Raw genomic sequence first — 20,494 nt, 5'->3', positions numbered from 1 at the left:
CAACTATTACCACTGTCTATTTCCAAAACTTTTTCATAACCCCAAATGGAAATTCTGTACTAATTAAGCAACAATTCCCCATTTTCTTTGCCCCCAGCCCCTGGTAACTGTGAATCTATTTTCCATTAGATTTTCTCTTAATTAAGGAACTTTCAGTTTAATTTCTTATCATCATTGTTGGTCTCCTTGTCTATGAAATTCCATATCCCTGACATCTTCAGCACTGTCTCTCAATCTTCCTCTCCCCATGGCTGATTCATGTCAATGTATGGCAAAACCAATACAGCATTGTAAAGCAAAATAAAGTAAAAATAAAAATTTGTAAAAAAAAAAAAAAAAAGAAATGCACAGGAATATGGGAGAATGGGAAAAAAAGAAAACAAGAGCCAACTTTAAGACTGATGCTCTGTCTTCCACATCTTCCCTTTTCATTTATTTGCCTTTTACAGTATAGTATCCTCAACATTTCTATAAATTTATTGAATTCACAAATATAATAACAAAATATGATTTTATCCCAATTCTTTTTTTACATCTGAGGACAAGGAGACCTAGGAAAACTAAAGAATTTGGACTTCCTAGTTTGTTCAAGACCACCTAGCCAAATGGTCCTAAAACCAGGATTTAAAACTTTTCCCCTATATTCTACATGGATTCTGTTTTCATATAAGTGAATCAGAAGTTAGGAAATAGACATATATTAGCTGGCATGCTATCAGTATTCAACAAAAGGTAACTGGATAATTGGAGGATGGTTGAACGGATGGATGAAAGTGAGACTTATTATAGAAACAAGTGTCTCAAACCAGAAAATATTGTCCTGAGCAAAGCCCAAAGTAAGGGTCATCTCCAGTTGGGATTAGTTGATTCAGCAAATGACTGCTGAATGTACTCTTGAGAACTCACACTACACTGCCAGCAGCTTTCTAGATGCTTGGAGACCAGTGATGAAACATACAAACCTCTGCCCTCATGAGGAGAAGGAAAAGAAGCAAAACATGTTAAAAAAAAATCTACCTATATAACACACACATATATAACATGTATACACATTGTGTATTTATTTAAAATATAATACAGGTATATGTGTATATAACAGATGTACACTGTACACACAAATGCATATATGTACATCATAAGGATTATACATGCATACACACAAAGCGTATGTATGTATGTATGTGTGGAAGGATACATACATGGATCCAGATCACGGTAAGTGCTAAGGAAAAAAAGTAAAATGGGGATAGGGCTGAAGTTTTATGTAAAGCGGGCAAGTAAGGCCTCACTGAGATGACCTGAGCAAAAACCTGAGGGAGGCAGGGACTCAGTCGCATGGGGATCCACACATTACACACAGCAGGAGCAGCAAGGCTGAGCTGGCCATGTGTCTGGCAGGACCAAAGTGATGAGCACGGGGGCAGAGGAAGGTGAGGGGAGAGGAGAGGCAGAGGACAGACACTGTAGGCCTTGCTGGCTTTAGCAAGGACTTTGGCTTTTACTGGAGACAGCCATTGGTCTTCAATGTCCTCACTTTTATTTTCAGTTATATCACACAACTTATGTTGTGGCCAGTGTGGAAATGGAGCTGCTGAGGGTGGAGAGCAGATCTAGAGGCATCATCCAGGAAGCCATTGCAGTGATCCAGGTGAGTTTGGACAGAGCTTGGATAAGAGTGGTTATAACAGGTGAGGGGAGGAATATCAGATTCTGCATATTTTTAGGGTTGGACCAACTGAATTCACCCATAGACTAGACATGAGTGGGAGACAAAGAGGTGAGTCATAAGTGATATCAAGATTTTTAATCTTAGAAACTGTGATAGCCCAGCATTGTCTAATAATATAAATACCTTTAATATCTTTGCAGCAGACCAAAGGCCAAGGGAGGGAGCTTTGCTGTGCGGATTTGCTGATGCAGGAAACATAGCCTATCTAAGCCTCCATCTAGTTCCAAATGCTTCCACAAAGGGTGGGGCAGGTAGGGAGGAGGGCTCTGGAACTTCTACTCGGGAACTGTGCTGACAGCTTTGACTGCGCACCCCCTGGACAGATCTCATCCAACATTGCCCAGATGTGCAATCCTGGATAATTAAGGTGCCTTGGAAATTGTGCTGGACTTACAGCCAAGAACTCCTGGGTTCTAACCCTGGTTCCTCTACTAGTCCAGCACAACTTCCAATGCACCTTACTGGCCCTGTGGTTTCCCTACCCTTCTTTGTAAGTAGTCCCTTTTTACTGAGCTCTCTCCTCAATTTGGCTCAGCCACTTGTTTCCGGCCAAGATTTTGACAGTAGTCAACCAATTACTTCCTGTGGGTGTCTCGGACAGCCTCAGCTTTTATCTAATGTTTTGGAATAAGAATAAATCCTCCCACTTGGGCATTTCCATGATGGCTAGTCTAGGAAAGGGAGACCCTGTATTTTGATTCATGACATTTAGCTCAGAGTTCTTAAAACATCCTTCAGTAGAAGAGTCTGAGGCTGGGTGACTCCATATCAGGGGGAATTGAAGGAGAAATAAAAGGTGGGTAGTGACTACTCTTCCACCTTCATCCTACTTCGGGGTTCTGGCTACTTCTTGGGAATTCATATAAGTTACTCATAAGAGATCAACCAACTCGTCAATACGTATTGTGTGGGTAGTTGTATCATTAAGTTAGTCAGTATAGATGACCAGGTAGGATTTTTGGTCAGTCTTGACCTAATCTTCCAGATACCAACCCATTTCTCTACTGCATGGCCTACCTTGCAGATCTCCTTCTGGGTTCTGGGAATCCAGGGGTTCACATCCCCAGAAGGCAGCATCTCCTTCAGACCTTCAATGGTTTGGGATTTGAGTGGCAGGCGTGGACCAATCTGCTCATTCAGGTATAGCTCACAGATCCTGTTGCCCAGCATGTGCCGAAAGATGGCTTTCCCAGTCTTCCTGTTTCTCATCAGGACACTGAGGAAATGATGCAGGTCCTGCCAGAGGTCCAAGAGTTGGACCTCCACTTTCAAATTTAGCTTCTTCAGGTGGTCCCGGAAGGGACTCCCCGCACAGGCATCCGCACACAGGGCCCAGTGGGTGTAGCCCAAGGAGAGGTTCTGCTTCACAGCCTTCTTGATGGTCACGAGGGAGGAGTAATTGATGATGGGGGTGACAGTCCTCAGGCGGGTTGAGAATGCTGTCTCAAAGAGGCCCTCCATGTGGAGGTGGCTCTTGGCTTTCTTCTTCACATTAGACTTCCTGGCATAGAGAACATCCTCTTCTGGGGAACTAATGATTCTGTCCTTTGAAGAGGCCTCCTTCAGGAAAGGCTTTTGTATAACCACCTTGTCTTGAGAATCCAGCTCCTGGGGGGGCACTGTGTTGGTGTCTGGATGGGTATCCATTTCCAGAGACCATGAGCCACGCTCTGTCAAGTGCCACATCTTCCTCTTAATCTTCCTGCTTGAGTATTTCTTCTGGGGTTGGTGGGCCTTCCTGATGTTCATATTCAGAGGGAGCCCTCCTTCATGGGTACAGCAGATACTACACAAGCGAGTCTCGTATTCCTGCATCAGAGCCCGGCACGATTCCTCCTGGGCCATGGCTGTCTTGGCGTGGGTGTAAAAGTTGGGCAGCCAATAGCTCTGGAGTTTGAACAGGGCTACTTTCTGCATGTGGCTCAGGATCTCCCTCCTGGTGGTGGACTGGTTGGGATGCCAGATGGACAGGTTCAGCAGGGCCTCTGGGAAGAATAAAGAGAGACAGAGGATGAAAATGATGTGGGGATAGTTAGGCTTTTGAATTTTTCCAAATGTATTTGTGTTTCATTCATTCCTCATGCAACCCTAGACAGGTCAGAGATGAAGTGAACATGATTTTAGGGTTTGTTCAGCACACAATGACCCCTTATTACTCTCATCACCTTGCTTCTTCCCCAGAGAAATAACCATTTTGTGGGATTCCTCAAGTTACTTTTTAGACTACTGAACATTATTGTAAAGAAAAGCAGTGGTACCAGAGAAACATGTACCTCTGAATGGAATTTCTCAAAGTTAGATCTGACTAAAGGAAGGAGTTTGGACTGGATAATTTGGTAAAGTCCTGATTAGCCCTGACTTTAATATCATCAATTCCCAATTATCTATATAAATAGAGAGGAGTGTGACTATCCCCAAATAGTGCAGCTTCTAGAGCACATCGTTTGTATTTGGGTTAGGAATGCCTTCTCATTTAATAAATAAATACATTCGAATGAATTTGATGTTCTAGAGAAGGAGCTGGCAAACTTTTTTTCTATAAAGAGTTAGATAGTAAATATTTTAGGCTTTGTGAGCCATTTACAGTCTCTGTCGTATAGTCTTCTTTAAGCTTTTAAAAATACAAAAACAGTCTTAGCTCATAGGCCACATGTACTGCATTTGGACTGTGGAGTCCTGTGGACTGGAGTTTGTTCTAGAGAATCCTAATTGAAAACAAAACAAAACTACAAAAAAACACAAAACAAGCCATGCAGGCTTAGAAAGTGCAGGAACTGTTCAATTACCTTGTCCCAATTCCCCTTCACTCTTTCCAGCTAACCTTCACTAACAAGCAACATCTCAGGAAGAGGCACATACCAGCTTAAGGCCAACTGTCTCTCTCAACTGTTCGCTGGTAAGGGTTGGGGTTCCCACTGGCATCCCTAATGGAGAGAGGAGCAGTCTACAAGGCAAGGGACCGAGGACTATCAGACATTGGATTGATTTTTTTCTTGCATCTCCCAGGGATTTCACCTCAGATATGCTTTATGATTCTTACTGATGTTCATGTTGCAGAGAGTCACCACCCGTGAGCTTTCCTGCAGATGGGTGGCCTTCAGCACAAAGAGGAGGGAAAGGTAGTGGTCTCTCACTTCCAGGTCCATCTCATCTATGCTCAGGATCTTCTCAACAAGAATCCAGAAATCCACCAGTTCTTCACCTAGGGATCAGACAGGATCACCTATGGATCAGACAGCAGACTGAGCTGCACCCCAAGCTTGCCCCTTCAGTGGCTGCATCTGCGTGCGGCAGCTGAGACCCCCACCCCACCTCCACCCCCAGCCTGCTCTACTGCCTCCAACATCACCTTGAGCCACTCCTTTGGCTTAAGGGGTCATTTCCAGAAATGTCCTAATGCAGGAGCTGATGGGAGATATACAGAAAAGGGGCTTAATGGGTAGGACTCTTTCATGATTTTGGGTGGGGGGCGTTGTAGAAAAACTGTCAGTTTAGGAAAAACCACATGAGACTAGATCATTAGACATTCAAGTTTTGTCCAAAAAATAAAGATCACGGTAAAAAGAACACTTCCTAGATCATGGACCCAGAGCAGCCTGCAGAAGGACACTGGAGCCCAAAGGTGCCAAAGACTACATTCCCCGTTTTACAGCTTTGCCAGGGCTGAAGTCTGAATGACAAACTATAACACAATCTGTCTAGTTCTTCCCTGCCTGACCCCTGGAAATCCAGAATTTCACCTTTATACTAAGATGTGTTCCTGTGTCAAATTTAATGATGCTGAACTGGAATGTCAGCTAGTATTCACTGCCAGCCTCCTAGACTTCTCACCTACTGGACCCAGTAGAATAGAAAGCCCTTTTGCTACAGGGATTTGTGTATATACTTGTTCCTTGTCTGTCTCCCCACTGTCACGGCAGCTTCGGGAAGCAGGGACTTAGGGCTCTTGTTCACCTTTGTATCCCTATCTGCAAGCGCAGTGGCTGCCATACAGTGGTGCTCAATAAACACTGTTAAATGAATGAATAAATGAAAGGGACTCTGAATGCTTTTGCCACAACCTGCACAATAGACCCCAGTTTCCAAAGACTTCTACCCAAGCTGTATTATAAAACACGTCTTGTATTCACCATAGATACACAGAACTGTTAGTAGCAGCAGCAGAACTGCTCCAGGGTATCCTGGAAGCTGTTAAGAACTTGCAAAGGCCCCAGGAACAAGTCCAAGAACCCACCTGCACTGCCCTTGAGGTAGGTATAGAAGCGCCACATCCCTCTGACCCCGCCAATGCATTTCTGGAGTAGCCACTGGTCTGCCATTTGCCATCTCATCATCTTGGCTGCCAGGAAAAGTCCATGGTAAGAGATTGAGAATGAGCTCTTCCCCTGACCCATCTCTCAGCTTGGCACATGGCCAGACTTCCGTTCGCTCAACAGGAGTGAGGAGAAATGGTGGCCAGTGAGATGAGCAGGGCTCTGACTACGTGGTGATTTTGAAGCCAGACCCAGGCCTTCTAGTGACATGCATCAAGTGACATGGGGCGGGGGGGGGGGGGTACCTACAAGCTACGTACAATCCACAGATCAAAATCATCCTCCAAACAAGGCCCCTGGCCTTCCATGATCCCCACCTGACAGCAAGTTTTCCAATACATGTGTTGAAGGAGGGAGATAAGTATAATGGGCAATTTGTTCCAATATTTTACCCAATGGGATTTCCCAAGTTGTCACTTTCCCTAGTTTCCTTTGGCTAGTTGAGCTGAGTCAAGTTATCAATTCAACCCTAGGTGAAAATTTTATTCATTCATTCTGTCAACAAGCATTTATTACAGGCCTACTAAATGCTGGGTACCATTCTAGGTGTTTGGGATACATCTCTAAACAGAACAAAAATCCCCACCCTCAATGAGCTTATATTCTAGCAAAGGAGACAGACAATAAAGGATAAGCATAATAAATACATTTTCTAGTAAGGGTGAAGGTTATAAGCACTATAGGAAGAAATCAAGAAGCGAAGGAGGGTATAGGTAAAGCTGGGCAGGGGCTGGATGGGTGGGCAGTGGCTTCCAGGGTAGCTTTCATTGAGGAGGTGAGAAGTGCACAGAAATTTAAGGTGAAGGTGAGGCACCAAGGTGAATATATTGGAGGAGCATCACCCCAGGCAGAGTGAACAGCCGGTGCAAAGCGTTGAAATACAAATGTGCCCAGCATGTGTGAGGAACTGCAGAGGACAAAGTGGTTGGAATGGAATGAACGATGGAGAAGTAGGAAAAGATGAGATCAGAAAGGAAATGGGGCCAGGTCTCTAGGACCTGGAAAGGCATTTCAGGGGCTGTGGATTTCAGATTGCAATGGGAGCCATTGGTGGTGGTGGTGGTGGTGGGAAGGGACAGTGAGCAAAGGAGTGACATGATCTAAAGGAAGCTTTAAAAGCCTCCCCCTGGCTGCTGGGAGGCGAGAATGAGAGCGTGAGCAAGGAGACTGATTCAGAGATGACGTCAATAGCCAGGTGAGGCAGGCAGAAGACAAACTTGTGGTTGCCAGCGGGGAAGGATGGAGGGAAGGGATAGTTAGGGAGCTTGGGGTGGACATGCACACACTGCTATATTTAAAATGGATTACCAACAAGGACCTATTATACAGCACAGGGAATTCTGTGTAATGTTATGTGGCAACCTAGATGGGAGGAGAGCTTGGAGGAGAATGGATTCATGTATTTGTATGACTGAGGCCCTCTGCTGTCCACCCGAAACTATCACAACATTATTAATTGGCTATATCCCAAAATAAAATGAGAAGTTAAAAAAAAAAAAAAAAACCAGCCAGGTGAGAAATGATGGTGGCATAAGCCAGGCGATAGCAATGAAGGTGGTGAGCTACCTTTGATTCTGAACGTATCATAGGCATTTCGGCCATCATTACCTTTCTCATTTCTAGCTGCAGTGAGACAAATAGCCCAGCCCAACTAACTTCTGTTTCTTGTTCTTGGTACCAGTTTTTCAGCCTAAGATATCACCTATTGCCTCAATACAGGCTAAGCCACCCACACATCTAAGGCTGTAAAGGCAGCCAGTATTTGCACCTATATATAGCACTGAGAGACATAGGATGGTTTGCAACCTGGCTCCCCATGTTTCCATACACACATGCCCCCGCATGCTTACCTCCTTCTGGGGACTTAATGAAACTGATGAACTCCTGACAGAGGATGTAATGGAAACATAAGTTGGCTTTACAGAAGTAAGGTAATCGATATTTTTCCAACCAGGTCAATAATCCTTTGTACTTTGCAATCTAGAGTCCAAACAAAATAGGAACAGAAAGGAGAAATGGAACTGAATTGCTAAGAAATGCAGCTTAGCAAGGAGCAATTAGATAACCTTATGCTTGTAATATTTGGCCCAGAGGTGTGTTGATTAAAAATAGAATCTAAGAGGCTCTCAAAGGAGTGAATGGATTGGTAGGAAAGAAAGACTTCTTCCTTCATCAAAAAAATCTTATTCCTGAGTGAGTTAAGCAAAGACCTAAGTAAAAAACAAAAACAGAGCAATGACATAGTCCTAAGCTTTGCTTGATAGAGGAGAAGCAGAAGAGATTTTGGTCTGTGGTGTCAAGTCATAACTCTACTCAACTTGCTTCTTTGTAAGCACACTTACAACTTTTCACTAGCTCCCAACCCATATCAACTGCACAACATGTACAAAAACACACAAAGACTGACACAGACCACATAAGTAAGGGAGGAATACCCAAAGGATCGAATCCCCAGAGACGGGATAAGAAGATAAAATTTTTGAGTGTTGGGATTCTCCTTGGGAAACCAAATACATGCATAAGAATCAGAGTGCAGTGTCTTCCTCAGAAATCCAGATCCCAGAGAAAGATAGAACTTTGCTGTGAGCATGGCTTCGTGCTTAGTGTGATTGTTCTGATCCCACCTGTCACAAAAAGGGCATGAGGGAAGCGTTGCTGAGTCCAAGGTCTACAGAGTAGAAAAGGAGAACAGAAAGGGGAAGAGAGAAAGACAGTGGACAAGGACAAGGAAAAAACATATAAAAAGAAATGACTAGGGGAAAAGATATGCCCTGTGGTCAAGTAGTCATTAGGAACTGTCAAGCGTCATCTTGACTTGAGCTACCCTCGTTGCGAAGACCCCCTGGAGGAGCGAATGGCTACCCCTTCCAGTGTTCTTGCTTGGGAAATCCCAAGGACAGAGGAGCCTGGTGGGCTACAGTCCATGGGCTCACAGAGTCAGACACGATTGAGTGACTAACGCTTACTTTACAATGCAAATAATTGCTATGGGCCCATGGGCTGCACTTCCTTTCCCACACCCATGCAGGTATTGGCCATCAATTTCCAGACTCCTTCTGGCTTAGGTGTGGCCTACAGAGTTCTTCTCAACACAGTGCTCCAAGCATCTACTTCCCAACCATCACAGTGGACATGAGAGGTTAACTTCTTTTGCTAACCATGGATTAAAATACAGAGGAAAGAACTCAGCAGCAACTGCCTAAGAGATAAAAATGCAAAAAGGAGAAATGTCTACCTGGCTTGATTCTGTTTGTCCTACTCACTCACTTTGTAGTTTCTTCCATAGTCACCCTGTCATGAGTTCCTGTCCTTTCCCCTCCCCCAATCCACACTTCAAATCCATCTGCCTCTTCCCCCATCCCAAACCATCCACCATTTAAGAATCATGCTCACCAAGTCATGGGGTATTTCTGGCCACAAGCTCCACTGTGAATTTTCAACAGTGTAAAATGGTGTCTGGCCAAAGACCTGAAAAAGAAAGCTAAGAAACAGCCAAAGGGGTCTGAGCATCTCTTCGTGAAAGTGTCATGGTCCATCTGTAGTCACAGAGGAAGAGAGGTTCCACTGCTTTCCTATTTCAAGGGACATTAATTCGTAAATTTATTCCAGTGAATCAACTTGGCTTTGCGCAAAACAACAAAGAAAGATTAAATTACAAGATTCATTTATCTTTTGGCTCCATCCTGCCCCAAACTGGTAGTTATCTTGTCTGTGTGCAAAGGCCAAAGCTCATGACTTTAAAAGGTGTTTAATTTGTGTACTGCATTATTCATTTCTCCAGGACCTAGAAAGTTAGAGCAAAGGCTTAAAGCCTTTTCATAAAGAGAAACATCTTTGGATTTGCCTAACCTGTTGAACAGGAGAAAGTAGAGAGGACTGAGGAGGTGAGGAATAAGGGTACAAATTATTGATACTTAAGGGAGCATTCAGCTCAGTTCAGTTCAGTTCAGTCGCTCAGTCATGTCCGACTCTTTGAGACCCCATGAACTGCAGCATGCGAGGCCTCCCTGTCCATCACCAACTCCCGGAGTTCACTCAAACTCACGTCCATTGAGTCGGTGATGCCATCCAGCCATCTCATCCTCTGTTGTCCCCTTCTCCTCCTGCCCCCAATCCCTCCCAGCATCAGAGTCTTTTCCAATGAGTCAACTCTTTGCATGAGATGGCCAAAGTACTGGAGTTTCAGCTTTAGCATCACTCCTTCCAGTGAACACCCAGGACTAATTTCCTTTAGAATGGACTGGTTGGATCTCCTTGCAGTCCAAGGGACTCTTAAGAGTCTTCTCCAACACCACAGTTCAAAAGCATCAATTCTTCGGCACTCAACTTTCTTCACAGTCCAACTCTCACATCCATACATGACCACTGGGAAAACCAGAGCCTTGACTAGACGGACCTTTGTTGGCAAAGTAATGTCTCTGCTTTTTAATATGTTTTTTAGGTTGGTCATAACTTTCCTTCCAAGGAGTAAGTGTCTTTTAATTTCATGGCTGCAATCACCATCTGCAGTGATTTTGGAGCCCCCAAAATAAAGTCTGACACTGTTTCCACTGTTTCCCCATCTATTTCCCATGAAGTGATGGGACCAGATGCCATGGTCTTCGTTTTCTGAATGTTGAGCTTTAAGCCAACTTTTTCACTCTCCACTTTCACTTTCATCAAGAGGCTTTTTAGCTCCTCTTCACTTTCTGCCATAAGGGTGGTGTCATCTGCATATCTGAGGTTATTGATATTTCTCCCGACAATCTTGATTCCAGCCTGTGCTTCTTCCAGCCCAGGGTTTCTCATGATGTACTCTGCATATAAGTTAAATAAGCAGGGTGACAATATACAGCCTCGACATACTCCTTTTCCTATTTGGAACCAGTGTGTTGTTCCATGTCCAGTTCTAACTGTTGCTTCCTGACCTGCATACAGATTTCTCAAGAGGCAGGTCAGGTGATCTGGTATTCCCATCTCTTTCAGAATTTTCCACAGTTTATTGTGATCCACACAGTCAAAGGCTTTGGCATAGTCAATAAAGCAGAAATAGATGTTTTTCTGGAACTCTCTTGCTCTTTCTATGATCCAGGGGGGCATTAAGAATATTCAAAATCATACAGAAAATTTTAGGCTACTGTCCTCTTTTGTCATGGAGAAGGGACTGAGACCTAGGCAACCAGCTTTGAGACTAACAGGAAATGGCTTCTATGTTTACAGGTATCTATGCTTCTATGTTTCTATGTTTACAGGTATCTATCTCACCACGGTTATCAAAATGTTTCAGAATATTCCCACAGTATTTGTGATAAACTAATGGAGAAGGCAATGGCACCCCACTCCAGTACTCTTACCTGGAAAGTCCCATGGACAGAGGAGCCTGGTAGGCTGCAGTCTATGGGGTCGCAAAGAGTCGGACACAACTGAGTGACTTCACTTTCACTTTTCACTTTCATGCATTGGAGAAGGAAATGGCAGCCCACTCCAGTGTTCTTGCCTGGAGAATCCTAGGGATGGCGGAGCCTGGTGGGCTGCCGTCTATGGGGTCGCACAGAGTCGGACACCACTGAAGTGACTTAGCAGCAGCAGCAGAGAGGCTAAAGCTCCAATTTCTGGCTGAACTCTTGGTGTATCACATTTCTAAGGCATCTTCTTCTCTTGCTACTCAGTCCTCTGGTTGTTTCTTCTTGCTTCTTTATCCACCCTCTCCCCCCATATTCATCCTCAGCCAGTTGTCAAGTACCCAGTCTTTTTTCAAGCCTTGGTTTGTGTCACCTCTTCACTGGTCCCTTTCTGACTCTCCCCAGTAGGAGTGGCCTGTTCTTCCAATGTAACCACCTCCTAGAGATGTCAGTCCTGTCACACGCAACCCTTTTTTGCACTCACCTTAAATACTGGTCTCCACATTAGACTGGGAATTCCTTGAAGACACGATGTTATATAATTAATATCCATGTCCCCAGTACTAAGCCTAGCATCTGGCACAAAATGACCACCCAATAGGTATTTGTGGAATAATAGTGTTTTTTCCTAGTTGTATGAAATTTCAGTGAGGTAGCATTCCATGAAAAAAGGTGCACTGAGGTGAACAACTATTTACAAGGCACCAGCAATTCAGATGTAACCAAAAAAAATAAATAAATAAATAAATACAGGATTGGTATAGGCCTGGGTTTAAAAATATTTTGAGGTATGAGGTTTGTTTTGGTTGCATAGATTAAGAAGCTATATAGATTTGCTTCCAGTTAACAACTCAGCAATTGCTATGTGTTAAACATCCAGTGAGGGGAGTAGAGCAGAGTGAATAATCCATGGTTCTTGTCCTGGAGGAATTCACAATTTCACAGTCCAATGGAGAAAACACACATATACAACACAAGAGAGTAGCAAAGTGTCAAGGAGCACAGAGGCAGGGGGAGATAAGTTCTGATTGGGAGGACCTGGGAATTCCTTAAGGAGAGCAGGATTTAAGTAGCTGTCTGAAAAATGATTAAGAGTTTGGTGGGTAAAAATATGGAAACTTAAGAACCCAGCCAGGGAGAGGCATGGAGGGAGAGAATGCCAGGTGAATACCCCCTGCAGGGTAGAGATGGATGGAGCGCTAGGTACCAGCAAAGGGTGTGATGAGAGATAACTATGGACAGGTAAGGAGGCTGGGGATTTGGGATTTTATTATATCAGTAATGGAAACTCCTGGAGATTTTAGAGGATTTTCTGATTCATATTTATTTGCTCAAATTGAAATAATTTTGATTCGATATGAAGTTTTTATTTATTTTTTAAAAAGGCACTCAGCTCAGTGATATTCACTATTTGGCTGTTGATGAAACATTTGGATATAAGTCTGAGAATGCTTACCGGGAGAGAAAGAAATGTGTTGAAAAAATCGGCGAAGATTTCATCCTCTAGCAGAATTATAAGATTTGTCGAACCAATTATCTCTATTAGGGAAGAAAAAAAAACTCTTATAAGCAGAATTGCATTTAGGATGAGAAAATGAAGCAATTGAATGGGTCATTTCACAAGGGCAAATTTCCACATGATGATGGCCTTTAAAGTCATCCAACTCAATTTCTCCCCCCTTTCCAGAACCCTCCTCTGCAACCCTGCTTAAGCACTCCCAGCTGTGGGAAGCTTGCCACCTTACAGGGCTGCCCATTCCATTTATGAAGAAATAAAATAGTTTTTTTCATTCTGTTCATAGGGTTCTCAAGGCAAGAATACTGAAGTGGTCTGCCATTCCCTTCTCCGGTGAAACTCTGCAATACTTTGGCCACCTGATGTGAAGAATTGGCTGATTGGAAAAGACCCTGATGCTGGGAAAGATTGAAGGCAGGAGAAGGGGATGATAGAGGAAGAGATGGTTGGTTGGCATCACCGACTTGATGGACATGAATATGAGCAAGCTCCAGGAGTTTGGTGATGGACAGGGAAACCCAGAGTGCTGAAGCCCATGGGGTTGCAAAGAGTCAGACATGACTGAGTGACTGAACTGAACTGAACTGAAAAGAAAATAGTTTAGTAATATCTTTCCTGTTGTGAACTGCCTTCCTTTATTTTCTTTCCATTTGTTGAAATTCTGCCCTCTGAAGCTGGACCAAATTCACCTAAGTTCACTTTTAAAGGGCAATGCTCCCATATATTTATAAAGACATCACAACATTTTGGTTACCTCCGCCCACTCTGGCTAATCACTAAGCATTTTTCAGTACTTCCTTGCGTGGCCTTCTTTCCATTTGACTCCCCTCTCATTGGCTGGAGGGGCACTCATAATTCAAGCATTTCACATTCTTCCCAGGGAAGAACATAAGACAACTGTTGCCCATCTTCTAAGTTATACTAGTGTGGCCGGAAATGAGGTTAGCTTTGGGCACTCTCACAATACACTATTCACTCCACCATCTTTAATTTATGCAGTCACTTTACCAAGAAACCAAGTCAAATTTCAACTAGTTGGTTTTGGCCCGACATTAAAACCCCCAAAGAGCTTTTTTGGAAAAATATTGGTTATGTAACACATTTATTATTTCTCTCAAGCTTGATCATTGTGCTGCCCAAATTGATACAAGGAAAAAATGCTGACTGTCTCAAAGCCAAGCATAGAGACCACCGGTGGCTTCTCTAAGTTTATTCTAATTCACTGTCTATGCTTTTTAGTGTATAATGTTAACTAGCGAATAGTAAGTTAATTGTCCTATTAATGGCCCAGCATTTTTCTATCATACCGAAAATTTATAATGAAAGACTTACAAAATGAGAAACCTAAATATTAGACACTAGACCTATTTCTCAGTCTAGCCAAATGTGTGATGAGAAGAGTAAGTGTCACTCCACTAGGATGAAGTTACAGTAACATAAGAAAACTAAGCAATTCCCTTTATTGCTTTTCCTAATGATACTTTGGTGGTTATTATTTTCTTGTAATAGAAAGAGAAACCCGGACAATCAAACACTATTATAATAGAACAGATGCCAATTTTTGCCCTCTGTTCCACAGATGTCTTTTTTGCTATCCAGTGTAAATTTTTATGTTTTTCTGTCTCTCTCTTCAGCCCTCTCCACATCTTTTTATAATTCCCTGATTTATTTAATCTATTCCACATGGATAACTTAAAAAATCTATGTTCTCAGTCCAGACTTCTTTCCTTGACTCTAGGTTTCAGTATCCAATGAGCTATGGGATGTTTTCACATGACACCCATCAGGCACGTTCATCTCAACATTTTCAAAGCTGATCTGATAGTTTTTCTTCCCAACCTGCTCATTTTCCTATATTCCCAGTCTCAGTTACTGGAACCACCATCCAACTGTCTGAACCAGAAACCTGAAAATCATCTTTGATTTCTCTTGCTCTCTGTTTTTCTCTCTCAGTACTCCCACATGCAATGGAGCGGCATGTGCTTTCTCCTTTTATGTATCTATGGCACCTATTCTTGCATCTCCATCCATAAAGTCACTTTCTTATTTCAGGCCTCTATCATTTCTCATCCAGACTGTTGTATCAGTTTCTTCAAATGTTCTTGCTATTTCTAATCATGGCCACCATATTATTGCTAAGACTAAATTCCTTAGTACAGTATCTAAGGCTTCACCCAATCTGGTTTTCGTGTTCCTTCCAAGCCTCACCTGGGAGGCTCCACTCCATGTTGCCTCCTGTTGACCAGCCAAGACATTGCTCTTTCCTGCACAAGCTATGCACTCTCACATCCAACCTCTGTATCTTTGTTCCCACATTCCCATCCCCTGAAACATCCTCTCAACCCCAGGCTGCTTCACAAATTGCTATCTATCAAGAAATGGTTTACATGAAACCTCCCTGGTGAACCAAGAATGGCAAAAGGTACCACAATAGTAAAATTGATCACTACTCCCCGTCACCTCACATGGTCATGTACAACTTCCATCACAACAATGAACAAGTCATTGTTTTCACTCACTGATGCATCTATCTTCCTCACGAGACTGAGCTCCACGAGAGGAGAGACTTTTGTCTGTTAATTGTTTTTCTTCTAGACACTAACGGTGTTTGCAAAGTGTTCTGTAAGTGTTGGGTGAATTGTTCTTGCAAGAGAAGATCTTCAATCTTCTGGACTCTTGTTCACTTGTTTGTCACTCATAAAGCCTGGTATGGATTTGTTGAACAGATTATTGAGAGGATCTGACCGCAGGAAAGCGGTGTTTGGAAGAAATTTCTCAGTCGATTGTTTTGTAGCCACACAAACACTGATGGTGAAAGGGACGGGACTGTGGCAGCGCTCGGTATTAACAAAGCAGTCTTCATGGGGTGTAGGAAAAAGGCTCTCCGCATACTCCCCTTCCCCATCCTGCACTCCTGTTTCTCCATTCTTACCTGTTCTGCCTTCAAACTTCAGAATAATCTGAGGCTTTCAACATTCATTCTATACAATAGTGATACTGACTCGGTAATAAAGAAATTGTTGGATAACCCCAAACCTCATGCCAGCCTTCTCCCTGGAAGAGGTATGACACGCAGTGGTCGATATGCATGTTAATTCTTTCTTCTTAGGTATTCCTCCTAGTTGCCTTTGTTGTGTTATCAATGGGACCTTATCTGACCCTCAAAAATCTGATGGCATGAGGTGGGGGAAGGGGGAAAGAGAGAAGAAAAACAACGGGCAGGAATAACACAGAGTCTACATGTGGTGTCCCTGATTGACTCATTCCTGTTGACACTGCAAAGGTGAGTGGTTTGCCTTACTTGGGGTGCTCAAAGCTGCTGAGACATCCCTTTCAGAGACTCACCAGCATTGCTCATGTCGCCTTGCTCTTCCTGCTACTGACTGTTTAGGAGCGGAATCAGCACCCAGTCAACAGAACCCTGCCGCTTACGAATGCACAGTGACACCTCCTGCTAGGGGTTCCAGATTCTATGCCTCTGGTATTGAACTCAGTCTGAAGATAAATCTTATTTTAACTGAGCTCCTGAATTCCCTTAACTATACAGACTCTTCCTATACCTAGGGCTTTAGTCCATACTATTTGGTGTGCATTGACAGTTTCCTTTTAATTGTTGTCTAATTACAGATCCTGAGTTGAAGTTCTGTCTCTTGAACTTGACTTCATTCTTTGAGGGAGTAGGAATCTGTTAACTTCTGATGTGTCTTTTGGATCTAATATCCTTCTAGAAATTTAACTGGTATTCAATAAATATTTAATGACTTGACTCTCAGATAAGCTGGAAAATTCAACCTAATATCCATGCTGTTTTCTACCCCTTCTCTTCTTTTCCAGATAGTTTCCTCTGGTTGGTTGTGGGTTTGAAAAGAGATTGAACACACATTAGCTTTCTTGTAGAGGAATTAGACTACGTGTTTGTACTTGATTCTCATTCAGTTCTTAGTGATGCAAAATAGGGGTTATCATCACCTCCTTTTCAATGCAAAATAGTAAATGCAACACTGAGATTGGACTCTGCCTATCTGATTCAAGAGCTTGTGTTATTTCAAATATGCCAGTAAATCAAACCTTCCTTTCACGTGAAAAACATACTTTAATGGGGTTAGAAATAGCTCTCCTGGACTTTCTCATAATAATGTAATCTTCTGTATAATTTCTTCCACTACTTCTTATGTATATCCTTATATGTTTAATTAGACTTTCCCATAGATGTTATAAAGTGAGATGTAAACAATATCTGTATGGAAAGGAGCTACTTAGAAAAAGGTATCCCACATATCTAAGAAATTAAGTGTAAGACTGAAACAAAGCTATTCAACATTTTCATCTAGTCACAGCATACAGATGAACTGGAGATTTTCTGTGACCAGTTTTGATCAAGAATGTTCTATTCCTGATCAATTCCTCATTCATTTAGGCCAATTACTCCAAGAAAACAGAGGTAAGCAAGAGGCAATATGGGAACGTTATAATTCTTTCATTTTAATTTTTCTCAGGATGGTATATGTGTGTTTAGTCTCTGTCGTGTCCAACTCTTTGCGACCCCATGGATTGTAGCCCGCCAGGTTCCTCTGTCCATGGGGATTCTCCAGGCAAGAATACTGGAGTGAGTTGCCATGCCCTCCTCCAGGGGATCTTCCCAACACAGGGATCAAACCCAGGTCTCCTGCACTGCAGGCAGATTCCTTACCAACTGAGACACCAGAAGCCCAAGGATGGTATAAATGGTATAACGTTTTTTCAATTGTAAACTGGGCCAGGCCTACTTCTGGGGTCATGAGCAACTCAAAGACAAGAGCAGAAAGTCTTTTGTCTACATGGAAAGAGTCTTAGAGATGACGAACAATAAGAAATGATGAGAAAATAGAAATTTCTAACATATTCCCAAAGTACCAAGGTCTAAAACATTTGTCACAAGTTGGAAATTTGGAACTCAGCATACATTTACTCACAGAGAACGACCTGTTGTAAGACAAGTGTTCAGAATATTTTAATGTGGAAATTAACTTTTGTTACTCATTTTTTATTGCCTTCAAATGGATTTGGGTAGTCCCAGCTTTGGGTCTGATTTGCACATTTAGATCCCTCCTCACACTGTCCTGGGATACACATAAATCAGCCCCAAGAGGATCTTGAACATCGAAGCGGTCAGGAATAAGCACATTGACTTGGGGTTTTGTGGAGTTTTGTTTTGGTTACTCAGTCTCTGACCATTCTCCTTATTTGAGATGAAAAACCGTGTGAGTCTTGGAGGGACTGTCTCCCATTATAAATGCTTGAGGGACCAGACAGCCTCTCTGCTCTCCTGGCAGCAAAGACTTGGACACCTGTCCTAGATTCAGCAATCAGATCCTCCATCCAGAACTTTTTATTTTTAAGGGGTGACTCAAAAGCTCAGGGGCAAGGAGCGACAATGCATGGCCTATGAAGCAAATGCTCACTGGTGATGGTGCCAGCTGAAGTGGCAGGCTGGAGATGGCCACAAAGGTGGGAAGGAGATGCTGTGGTTGCAGATTAGCTTTGACTGCAGATGGCCACAAAGGTGGGAAGAAGATGCTGTGGCTGCAGATTAGCTTTGATTTTGTTGGAGCAAAAACATAAATGAGTGAATGGCTTTTGGCACATACCAACCAAACAGGCCTGCAAGAGTTAAATAATTTTGGTTATTCTTTAGCTGTTACTGCCAATAAACACTTATAACTGGACATGTCCTTCACAAAGCTTCACAAAGCTAATTGCTCTCTGACTCCATATAGATTATACTCTGCACCTGGCATTCTTCTCCCCCTACACTCTCTTCCAGCATTCTGCATTTCAGAAAGAAGGTCCAGGACTGATAACTTCAGGGACACCAGGCCTAGTTGCTGAGTTGCCTGATGCTAGCTGTGGTCATTTTGAAACTTTGCAGGAGAAAAAAAAACATGCAAGACCTTCATAAGGATATAAAACCTTTCCCTATTCCTGAGAGATGGTGGCACAATTATTGAGGTGCTAGCCTGTTATGTTTCACTTTTGCCTGGCAGAAATAATGAAGATACTCTTTCTATTTTCTCCAAATTCTGTCTCTGTATTTCCATTTGGCATCAGTGGACTGGGAGCCAAGATTTTGGCAACAATTTTTAATGTGAGGTGCTGCTAACCACCAAAGGTAAAGTATATGTTGATTTCATAATAGTAACTATGGGGGCTTCCCTGGTGGTCCAGTGGCTAAGACTCTGTGCTCCCAGTATAGGGGCTCTAGTTCGATCCCTGGGATCTAGTTCGGAACTAGATCCCACATGCCACAACTAAGAGTGCATCCAAAACTAAAGATCCTGTATGCTGCAATGAAGCTTGAAGATCCCATGTGCCACAATTAGAACCCAGCACAGCCAAATAAATAAATCAAATAGTAGTACCTATGGCATGTGGATATCAGAATGATCCAACACACAGGTTCTTGGTGGTGGTTACTGATTATAGAGTCCCTTGGAAAAAAATCTGTGGCAGCTCGCTCAGATTCTAGTTGAGCACATAAACTCCATGGTGGCAGGAATTTTTTTTTTATTGTTTTATTTAATGATGCATCCCAAACATCTAGAGCAGTTTCTTTCACATGGAAGTGCTCAAATAATTGAGTGAAAGAATTAATATGAATACAAACCAAAAAATGAGCTGTCCTGTAGAACTCTAGACACCTCATCCAATTTTCAATCCTGAGTCAGACCTAGAAGCTCTTAAATAAAAAGAAAGTATTTTGCTCTTTAGGAAGAACCTTGCATTATCTTTCCAAGTATTTACTGAATCTCTTCCAAACTTTCGTCAAAGAGATTACTGGAGTAAAGTAGATTCCCAGAGCTTTGGGAAATCATTGTTAAGCTGGATCTGATCCAACACACAACTGGGAAGTGTTAGAGCTGAGATGTGAGCTCAAGTATAATTTTTTTAAAAAATATATATTTTATATTTGCCTGATCATAATAACCATCTGGGAACTTGTAAAATATACAAAACTCTTGAACCTCACCCAGGCTTTTCTACCAGAGCAGAGACCTGGTAATATATGTGTTTAATCAACACCTTGGGTGATTCTTATCATCACACAACGTGGGGAGACGTCTGGCACCATTTTACTTTGGGAATTCTAAGGTCTTGAAAGGGTCAGGAATCTAACTGCACGTAATTCATTTTGGCTTTTAGCCCTTGCTATTACTGGGGTGACAGCACTCTATTTGCTTGCTAACAGCTCCAGCAGTCAGCATCCTTGAGCTGCGGGGGAGACAGTAGGACAGTGATTCAGAGTAGAGAGAGGCTTTACATAGCTTTATTGAAGGCAAGTCTAAAAGCATAGTGTCTTAAGGAATGTGGGTATAGATCAGTGCTGAATAGGCCACTCTTTTAGGAAGAGAACTAAAAGAATTTCTTTTGCCCAGGTTATGCTAGCTGTTTTCCAAAGAAGTGATAATCTAAGGAATAAATGTGATTATTAAACTATCAAGAGCTTCACCCTGAATTCTCTTAAGATGAGTGAGCATGTGTGTCTGTTACACTGATGAATGAATGAGGTAACTGATGA

At 42.6% G+C, this 20,494-nt stretch overlaps 1 protein-coding gene across 1 annotated transcript in view; it reads right to left on the bottom strand.

Moving 5' to 3' along the window:
• Positions 1-16,297, bottom strand: part of RGSL1 (regulator of G protein signaling like 1) — a 65,873-nt gene extending 49,576 nt beyond the window's left edge. Inside the window, exons 1-6 of the mRNA XM_052654104.1 lie at positions 16,285-16,297; positions 12,880-12,962; positions 9,436-9,510; positions 7,893-8,022; positions 4,770-4,931; positions 2,747-3,714 (exon numbers count right to left, since the gene is read on the bottom strand). Of these exons, the coding sequence (XP_052510064.1) occupies positions 2,747-3,714; positions 4,770-4,931; positions 7,893-8,022; positions 9,436-9,510; positions 12,880-12,962; positions 16,285-16,297 (1,431 nt within the window). The remainder of the gene's footprint in view (positions 1-2,746; positions 3,715-4,769; positions 4,932-7,892; positions 8,023-9,435; positions 9,511-12,879; positions 12,963-16,284) is intronic.
• Between the last annotated feature and the right edge of the window lie 4,197 nt (positions 16,298-20,494).

This window comes from Budorcas taxicolor, chromosome 16 (assembly GCF_023091745.1).
Source record: "Budorcas taxicolor isolate Tak-1 chromosome 16, Takin1.1, whole genome shotgun sequence".
Classification (NCBI taxonomy): Eukaryota; Metazoa; Chordata; class Mammalia; order Artiodactyla; family Bovidae; genus Budorcas; species Budorcas taxicolor.
This window is presented reverse-complemented; position numbering and strand designations above follow the sequence as displayed.